A 10,608-nucleotide genomic window follows, 5' to 3' on the forward strand; every position below is an offset into this window, starting at 1 on the left:
TGTTTGAAGAATTTGAGCCATAATCAAGCACTTGAATCTCAAGAACATGAAGATGGAAGTGATGAATTGAGTTGGATCTAGGGCGTGCCAAGCCTCAATTATTGCACAAAGCTTCAAGTTATCATCTCAGAAGTTGAATTGGATCATTTGAAGCCTTGAATCGTGCATTTTCAGGAACTGCTCTTCAAGAGGTTAAGTTTTCGAACCTCATAATTCTTCAATCCATTGACATGTTTAAGTAGATCTTCTCTTGCTGATCAATCTGATATAAAATTCGTGTGAAATGGATGAGGAATGGCTGAGATATAGTGAATTAAAGTTTGACATGTCAAAATGTTTTACATCGATTCTCTTAATCCATGGCTTGTTTGGCTTAGATATTGCTCGATCTGTAGTGTACGTTGCATAAGCTTTGATTTGATGTAATTTTTTCATGTTTCTGGAAAAATTTCGTGTTGAGTTCACTGTTCACGCCGCCGTCTTCGCGAGGAAGACGGTTGTTTCCTCCATAGCGCCGCCGTCTGGTTCTGGCTGAGGTGTCTAGGGTTTTTGCCATGTGTGCGTGCCTGTTGGCCAATTGATTAGCCCAGGCTTCGTTGACTTGTCCACGCGTATGCTTGACTCGCTGACTGGACGCGCCAGCACATAAGTGATACGCCTGCGTTTTGCCTTGGACACGCATCGATTCCTGGCTATTGCATTCTGTAGTTTTATTTTCATTTTAAGCGCATTTTGATGGCTACGTGGTTCGATTCTGCCTTACAGCACTTTTTCAAATTAATTCCAACATTTTACTTTTCCCTCCATAATTTCATGTACATGATCATTTTCATTTCAATTATTTTTACCAACTTCAAAAATTCATATCAAATTGAAAAATCATCCAATTAATTCCAGATTTTTTGCTACATGATCCTTGAAATGTCTAGAATTTTATGGTGTTGATTTTATGATTTTACCATTGCTGGAATTTGAATTGTGGCTGTTTGATTGAACATGTGTGCATTTGTGACATTGCTCCATTCTTTCTATTGTGAAATGCTTAATAATGATCCAATTGACTTGAAATTTTATGTGCTATCTCCTAACATGTTGCTTGACCTTTGAGGCTTGATTGTGCATTTTTACCATGTTTCATTTCTGTTTTATGCACATGTTTGTATGGTGTGACAATGTGTGTCACACAATTGGATGTCTTGCTTGTCCAATTTTATTTCCATATCAAATGACCTCTGTTGATTCTAAATTTTGGTATGATGATTGTATTGGACACGTTATATGCTCATAAAAATTTCCAGAATTGTTTGACTCATTTCTGTTTTGATATGGAATTTTGATTCTTAATGTCCAAATGTATGCTTTGAATTTGCCTTTGACTTCTCTTACTTATTACATGACTTTGCTTGATGATTTTGATTTGGTCCTTTTTAGGACATGTTCATGATTGTTTAAATGTGATTCATGTTGGGTTTTAGCTTCTGTTTTGACTTTTTTCGCCACTTTTGACCCTAGGCTTTGCCTTAGGGGTTTGGACTCACATTTTGGGCTTTGAATTTCAGGTTTCAAGCAATTAGCCACATTGGTTGGTATGATCTCATCACTTGAGATACAAGTTATTTTGGTTGACTAACCTTGCTATTTTGTAGGTCTTTTGGATGGTGAATCAATTTAGTTTGCTTGCATCTTATGCCTTGCACCATTGTTGTCTGATGATTGGTTGTCTGACTGTTGTTGATTGTTTGATTTGTCTGAATGTAAATATTGACTGGTTTAGCTTTTCTTACAGGTACTTTAGCCGCTTTAACTCATTATTTGAGTTGCTTTGCTTTGCTTGTGGTTGGCATACCACTTAGGTAAACTCTCTATTCTCCATGTAGTCTGGAAGACCTGCTATCTTTGGCAGGCACCTGTCTGCAGCCCTCCTTAAGAGGCCATGTATTTGATTGTTATATTTGTGCCAAGCAGGTTAAGTCCTCTTAAGAGGAAATTGGCAGATAAAAGGGATGTGTAATCCATCCCCTGCTATTCAGTTGAGTCTTTCATATTGCTCGCACTACGTGTTGATGCATTTGAATAAACATCCCAAGATCTTGTATAGTCAATCATTGTGGAGTAGAGTTCCTCATTCTGGACTCCCACACCTTCTATTGATTCAAGCTCACCCCGACCCGGGTTGAGAGCTATGAGGCATAACCCTCATCTCCATTTCATCTGCTCACCCTAACTCTCAATGTTAGAGGTTAAGAGCCTGACTACCCATTCCAGTATATGGCTTGTTTGTCAAGGTCGATATGACCCCTTGACTAAAGCCCAACCTTGCTTGAGCCCATTGCTTGTGTATAGTGTGTGCTTATTTGTCCATCTGTGCATAATTGTTTGTGCGTGCCTCTGAGCATTGTTTTCATCTTTGAGCATTAATTGTATATCATTTCATGATCATTATTCATACTTTGTGACATTTTGTTTTGTCCATTGAGGAGTCAATTGTAAGTCCAGCTATTGGCATTTGTTTCCTGTGATCTGGTAGGAGTTGGAACTAAGACCATTAATTGGCATTCCATTTCCTTGGAGGCTAGTGTAAGTCCATTGATTGGCATTTGGTTTCCATGTTTTCTTTGCTTTGTGAGGCTAGTGTAAGTCCATAGATTGGCATCTGGTATCCATCTTTGTTTTGTGAGGCTAGTGTAAATCCATAGATTGGCATCTGGTATCCATCTTTGTTTTGTGAGGCTAGTGTAAGTCCATAGATTGGCATCTGGTATCCATTTTTGTTTTGTGAGTCTGGTATAAGTCCATTGATTGGCATCTGGTTTCCATTTATTTTGGTTATTTCTGATACATTGTTTATCTGTTATCTGCTTTGTGTTGCCTAAATTCCAAAGGAACTTCCTTGGATCGTTTCTATGATCTTGAGAAAGCAACTCCTATCCTTGACTTTGTCCCTTAACCTTAACCCTCACCCCTTTTGTGCTTAACTTTGGACCTTGTTTTCATCCTTAACCCAAAACCAGAAAACTTTGTGCAAACACTTTCATCTGTTTTCAAACTAGAAACCTAGGCCTTAAGCCTCTGATTTTCAAACATCATTTTCACAATACTTCTTCTGAATTGAATCTAATGTCAACTTTGACCATTTTTGTGAATACTCTAATTGGTTAATTTCACTCACTCAATTGCTTTTTGTGGCCCTTGTCCACTTCTTGATAAGTTTTCATACATTAGCCATAGATCTCAATTATCCTAGTGGTTGATGTGATTCTCACCTTTTGTCCTTAGTGATTGAATTGTAAGACTTCCTTGCTTATTATAGGGCATAATCCCTCACTAGCAAGTTGAAGCTGTTCTCACGTGGTGGACTTGTGGTTGTATAGGTTGAGTTTTCTCCCGTGGATAATGAAAGACCTTAAGGCTCTTGTTTAAAATCAATCTACTTACTTTTTGGAAATCTTTTAGCCGAACTACGGCGTTTTGATCCTTATCTTTCATGAAAGGTACGTAGGCAATGGGTTTCATCCATTCAAACACAAAAATAATAAAAATTGTATATTCTTTTCTCATCCCTTCAATCAATGTTTGCACAAAAATATTTCATAAACAATCATCTGATACAACAAGTTGTGAAAAGAGGTTCCCTAGGAGTACCTAGGATGTTGTGGGTGCCTAACACCTTCCCACAACATAATTACCCCCTTACCCAGATCTCTGACCTTTTATTAGTTTTCTCTGTGTAAAACTTCTTAGGTTTTTGTTCGCTTTCTAGCCATTCCTTTGGATAAATAGAAGTGTGGTGGCGACTCTATCTTTGTATGCTTTGCTTTTGATTTAGTCAATAAATCTAAAAAGTGATGAATACACCGCTACACTCATCAACAATCTTCATCTTCTCCAACTCCAAATGGATTCTCAACAACAACAGGTTTATGAATATTCTCAGCAAACGGATGCTACTGAACAACATGCTAAAGCTCCACAGCAAGCTGCTACTCAAACTGCTACGACTTCAATAAGTGCCTACAAAGAACCTCACGTCCTTGATCGCCCCCCTCACATAAATCTTGCCACACCATTTGAGAAGATGGAAGTTTTATGTGAATTGCTAGTGGATTTCGACAACTTAAAGTGAAATAGCGTTGATCTCACTGAAGAATTAGAGAAACAAGGCTGGGGAAATTACTCCAAGAGACTATATGGTCTGGTTTACACCTTAATTGTAAAGGAATTCTGGATACTTACAGACTGCGCCGACCACTGCATTGTCTCCTACGCCCTGGGGGTAAAAATGGTCATCACCGAGAAGTCCATAGCCAAGCTTCTGGACATGGAAAAGACAAGGGGCAGAAGGATCTACAACATCAACCCTAGGGAAAAATACATGTCCCAGGAAATAATCCCCACAATATTCAATCAGAACCTAGAAGGGAAAACCTCCAAGAACAAGGAACTTCACCAGAATCTGAGGGTCTGGTTGAAGATTATTCTGGGAACTATCCATCGTTGGCCATCATCAAACTCACCTGACTACATAAATACATATCAGAAGTGCATCTTGTACTGCCTCACAAAGGATTGAAGCTGAATTTGCCCTCCTTACTCTTCAAATATCTGATGGACTCAGTCAGAGATACAAGAAATAACATAAAGTCCAAAAACTACATCCCTCTGAGGAGGCTGATCTCTGACGTTCTGATAGAAATTGGGATGGTGGACCACCTTATCTCCATCAACGTGATGGAAGATGTAACTGTGGATATTGGCAAGCCTCTGAATGCCAGAAATCTGAAGAGCATGGGGGTCATTGACAGAGTCTTAGTCAAAACAACATTGAATACCTCCTGGGAAGCTCTGAATGATCAGAGGAAGATACCTTATGCGATGTATCTTTTCTCTCAGATAGATCCCCCAGAGGTTATTTCTCATCACCTTAAAGATCTGGCGTCTCAAAGTATTGACATTTTAGAGTTCTCTGTGGACTGGCTACCAGAACATCCACCAAACTTCATGAGACGGATGAGAGATCCCTTTGAGAGGAAGTCAAAGAAGAAGACTCTGAAGATTAGAGCATCTTCATCATATCAAAAGCTACCTGCGCCTCTGGGTTTCTCTGCTCCAAGTAAGTCGTCTCTTTCTGAAGCTCATTTACCTTCTGGGTCTACGAAAATATCTTCTTCCCTACCTCAACCACCTCTTACATATTCTCCCTATGAACCAACTATCTCCTTTACAACTCTCTCAGAACTCCACAACTCTAAAACTAACACATCCTCACCCACTCTATAAATATTCGACCTCACAACCACAACATTTCCCGTATCTGAGGCCCTACTTTTCAATGAACCCATTTCACCTCCCTCATCCACTCCCTCATCTCCTCCATACTATGACCTTTCCTCTGACTCTGATCAGCCAGAAATCCTTGACCCTTCCTCTCCCACATTGGCACAACTCCAAGACACAACAAACTCTGAACAGACTTTATTTGTCCTAGAAACCTTTGAACCTACACCATCTCTTTCTGCACCTCCTTCAGCACCCTCGCTAACTATACCATCTTCTGAACCTCCCATTGAACCCTCTAAAACCACTCAAATTCCCTCTGAACCCATTAATCCAAACTCTAAACCTGAACCAACCTTTCCAAACCTGGAAGAGGTATTTACTATTTTCTCAGAAAGCTCAGTTGTGAGGCTCAGACAGCTATCTAAAGAATCCAGACTAAGTGACAATCCTTCTGAAGTAAGAACTCACTGGAATGGATTTCTCAAGTGGATAACATCTGAGGTCTTTAAGATGAAAGGACTCTCTAAACAAGTCAGAAATGACTACATTAGAGGAGCCGAGAAAATACTAGAGGAATGTATGGTCCAGGAAGCTAAAGAGAAAGCCAGGAAGGAAGTTGAGGAAAAGGCTAGACAGGAAGCTGAAGAGAAGGTCGGAAAGGAAGTTGAGGAAAAAGCTGCCGCTGAAGCTGCTGCTGCAGAAGCTGAAGTTAAAGCTAAAGTTGATGCTGAAGAAGCAACACGCATAGCTACAGAGGAAGCTGCAAAGTCTACTGAAGTTTCTTTGACTCGAGGTGAGTCATCGACATCCGATATTGCTCCATTAGTGCTCCAGACTCTGGAAGAACTTCAGAAGGAACAACAACTTGTGAGAGCCAGACTCAACAATTAAGACTCAGTTAACTACAGCATCCAGAACCTTCTTACCCAGCTACTTCCAAGGATGCCTCCTCCTCCAAACCCTTAGGCACCCTAGGCTTTCTATTTTGTTTTTTTGTGTGCTCTAAGTGTTTTTGCCTCTAAGGCTTTCTTCTTTGTATTTCTCTCAATTTATATAATGAAACTTTGTTTCGCTCTACATGCTTTTCTCTTACTATGTTCTTTTTGAGTCTGACAAAAAGGGGGGGGGGGAATAAATAAACATCCTTCTGATGAAATAAATATCTAACTCTCATAACGCACTGCTTACATTCTAATTCTTTAAATAAATTGCACAGTCTAAGTTTTCTTACAGGATGTACCTAAATTAATATCTGAGAAACAAGTTAAGCAACATAAGAGGCTCTCGTAAGTAACTCTAAACTCTCTAAGTATTAGATTTAAGGGGAGCTTTCCAATATCAGGGGGAGTCATATTGTATCTAACTCTAATTCATTTTCCTCTCCATCTTGTGAAGTATCATTGTTTCATCAATAGTCTGAAGTTTTTGTCATCATTAAAAAGGGGGAGATTGTTAGAACAATATTTTGGTTCTGCAATTTATCTCTAAGTGTTGATGATGACAAAGAATGAAATAATTTGGTACCCTAATAAATTTTCTAAGTGTGCAAGACTCTAAGGTAAACTAAATTTAATAAAACAATATTTGACATCAAACAAAGTCCATAACAACTGATCAAGAAATGAGTGAATCATATCTGACGCTGAACACAAGAATGTCCAAGAGAATCACACACATGATTTGAAAACTATGAAGACTGTAAAATCCAAAGACTATGAAGAATTTACATCTGTAGACTCCGAAGACACTATATCTAAAGATAAATCAAAGAACTATTTTAAGAAGACTCAAATAACAACTATCTTTTGGCTGGATATTCCTCAAGGCTTCAGTTACTAACCTTACAGATTCATAAACGGATCCTAGGATCAATTAACTAAGGCAAACGTATTTATCTTCATGTATTTGGTTGGCTAAGGTAATGTATATTTTTGCTACCTTCAGTGAGATACAGCAGAAAATACACCTTGATAGCCAATATGCAAGAAAAGCGATGTGTTATTCGTCTAAAACTTCTTCTTCGTCAGCGACATGGTAAGCCTCAATGTATCAACTAAAACTGGCGCGACTACTACCAAAGTTTATGGTATCTTCTTCACTCTCTTTTGGGTCGAAGGTTTCACCAGTTGGTCGAAGGCTAGTGATGGTCGCCTCGTCAAAAAGAGTGGGTGTCAGCATCCCACTTGGGAGTTAAAAGGTATTAGTTATGCTTTCCCAAAAGTACAGGGAAGAAGCCAACATATTTTCGTAGTAAGCGGGACCAATCTTCGACAATTGGATAAGGTCGAAAATACCTTTTTCCTTCCAGAATTCACTCTTTTTTCCCTCGAGCTTGTTCATCCAGAGAATTTAATCCTCATTTTTCTTAGGGGGGGGGGGGGGGCTGAATGAAAAGGACATAAAGAAGTTGTCACATATTCTGAGTTAAGAGATCCTACAATGCTAACTAAGGGTTTCATCCTATGGTAAGAAGGGAAGAAATCCTTGATATTGGTAAGATCTGCATAAAGGTCGTACATAGGACCCATAAGTTCATGAGTTTTCTTAGAAATAGAGTATAGAACTATCACCTGAGATTTATAAATGCGCAATTTTTCCTATTACTTGGGAGGTCCATGAACATATTCTTGGTTCCCAATTACAATAGCACAGGGGGCATGTTGGCCATTGGGAGAGAATCCTTGGTAGCATTAGTGTTATTGGACTTAGATGCCATTGTTGTGAGCTTGAGATTTTTGGAATGTTTTTTGGGAAGAAGAAGCTTTGAAGTGGAAGTTCTTAAGACAATAAAGGAAAGGAGAAGGAAAAGTAAAGGAAGTGATACTTATAGGGAAGAAAGAAAAGATTATTCAGTATTTACACTTGACAAATGGCACGAAGTAAGTGGCACATGTCACTTCCTCAGAGGAAGGATCTAAATGATTTGGAGCATGTAGCCATGCCACCATACGAACTCGGAGCCGTGATGATGAAAGTCATGGGATAGTGGAAAATGCATCTTTTCTAGGTGACGGTTGATCGAAAGGTCATGATGATTATGACGTCAACTCACTAGATGAACAGTGTAAAAAAAGGTTTAAAAACTCATATCTCCTAGTCCGTTAAAAGAGGCCTTTTTCAGGGGAAATTTGTAAGCTGGGATTTCCGACAAGGGAAAATCCCTGAGCAAATAGGTCAGAGATAGAGGCATGTCGACTTTTGATGATGTCTATGCAGTTTAGAGTCTCGGTAGAAGAGAAGGTGGGGCTTAGTATTTTTTTGGGAATGTTGTGGAAACATTTTGACAGCGAAGTTCTCGACACCATCATGTAACACCCCAAATTTTGCCCTCCTCATTCAGGCATTCATTTTTAGGTCATTTAACATTTCATATTGCATTTCATCATGTCAATCAGAATCAGATCCAAGAAACTTTATTTTTAAAAAAAAGAATAAATAAATAAATTAATTAAATAAATAATTAAATAATTAAATAAATTAATTAATTAAATAAAATAAAAGGAAAAAATCTCAAACTTGGACCTCTCTCAAAAGCCCACTAAGCTACCAATATTAGGCTATAAATACTAGAGTTTCATTGAAACAAAACAGACCGAAAAAGGAAGAGAAGCAAAATACTCTGAGGTTTCCTTGGAACAAAATCCTGGACAAAACCTAGGGAGAGAAACCTGACAGAGAACTCAGAGCAGCCTCCAAACCCTAAAGGGAACTCAACTGCACAGAATCACCTCTGCCTCACATAAACCCTAAAGATTGTTTTGTAAACCTCACGGGTGCAACTCAATTTCAATCAAGCTCTCCAATCAGGTTTGCCCTTATTCCCATTACCTTTATGCTCTTAATTTGGATCATCTGAATGTATGAGGTATGATGGATGAATTTCATTAGGTTTTTGCCCACGGGTTTTAAATGTATATGAATGTATAAATAATGCCTTGAATGCTTAATCCTTATCGTGTTTCACTAACCCTTTTGTTGAGTTTTTGTGAAGGCTCACGTGACTTTTGCAGGGATAGCTCGCTGGATATTCCACTTTGCTCGTGGGATACCATTTGGGAGATTTATTCTGATTTCCTTGTTGGCTCATTTACTTTATGCATGTTTGTTTTGTATGTGTTCGTATCCCCACAGGTAGCGCGGTTCCTTCGTCGAGGACTGCCCTTTTGCCCTTGAGCATCCCCCAAACCCTAAAACCCAAAGCAACATGTTAACTCCTTCAACTACAGGCGAGTAAGTCTCCAAAGGTCGAGCATCTGGTAGATTGTGTAGTAACGTCGTTCGTCCAAAACCCAATCCATAACCCCGTAGTTAGCCGAACTACGGCTTGCTCTGATTCTCATTCCAGATGAGATACGTAGGAATAAGACGCGATGTCTTAGCGAGCACAATTACCCTTAACCCCTAGGTAGCCGAGCTACGAAGACTCTGATTCTCATATTCATATGAGATACGTATGCAGTGGATGCAATATCCGTGCGAGTCATTTTCTTTTGACCCCTTTTTTTTTAGTAAATAACACATTAGATACACCCACACCCTTTAGAAAAGAACTACAAAAGTGGATCCCGTAGAGTACTACGGATGCGTAGGGGTGCTAATACCTTCCCTTCGCATAATCGACTTCCGAACCCAAGATTTGGTTGCGAGACCCTGTCTTGTCCTTTCTTTTTTCCAGGTTTACTTCGAGCGTTTCCTTTCCCTCCGTTGGGATAAATAACGCATGATGGCAACTCTCCTGTCTTTCTTTGCCGGTTGTTTTTTTTTCGCATTCCATTTTTCAGGTTGCGACAGCTGGGGACTCTGCTGGGGACCTGGTTTCCCTAAGCGTGTCCCTCCTAGCTTTTGTAGGTTGTTTGTTTATTGGGTGTTTATTCTTTTGTACAGTTATTTATCTTTCAGCATTTACCTGCTTTATTGCATTGTGTACATATGACTGCCGTATCTGTTGGTTCTGTTTGTGAGATGAGTTCTATACCCGGACTCGAGTGCAATTAAGATAGGAGAATGGCATAGTCTTGTTGACTCAGTGTGGAGTTATTCCTTAGCAAGTTGACTTGCAAGCCCATTCACTTGGTGGAGGTCATGTTGAGATCAATAATGTCACACAAGTAAGTTGTGGTTAGACATTACTTTTTCCAATATAGACCTTAGAAGCCAAGGACCTTAGTTTACCAAACCCATCTTGGCCTATTTGTAGAATGTAGTGCGAAAGTCGTTCAAGTGTAAGATTTGATACGATTGTTACGCGATACTACACTCATAAGAGTCTCTCTTAAGAATATTTTTGGAATACGAGTAGTCGTTCCTCCGATAATATCCGAAAGATGGGAT

The 10,608-nt window shown here is 39.2% G+C and overlaps 1 protein-coding gene across 1 annotated transcript in view; it reads left to right on the forward strand.

The window, feature by feature from the left end:
• Window positions 1-4,123, forward strand: part of LOC127080187 (uncharacterized) — a 52,182-nt gene extending 48,059 nt beyond the window's left edge. The window contains exon 2 of the mRNA XM_051020517.1: window positions 3,935-4,123. Coding sequence (XP_050876474.1) covers window positions 3,935-4,123 — 189 coding nt within the window. The remainder of the gene's footprint in view (window positions 1-3,934) is intronic.
• Window positions 4,124-10,608: the final 6,485 nt, after the last annotated feature.

The sequence above is a fragment of the Lathyrus oleraceus genome, chromosome 5, assembly GCF_024323335.1.
Source record: "Lathyrus oleraceus cultivar Zhongwan6 chromosome 5, CAAS_Psat_ZW6_1.0, whole genome shotgun sequence".
Classification (NCBI taxonomy): domain Eukaryota; kingdom Viridiplantae; phylum Streptophyta; class Magnoliopsida; order Fabales; family Fabaceae; genus Lathyrus; species Lathyrus oleraceus.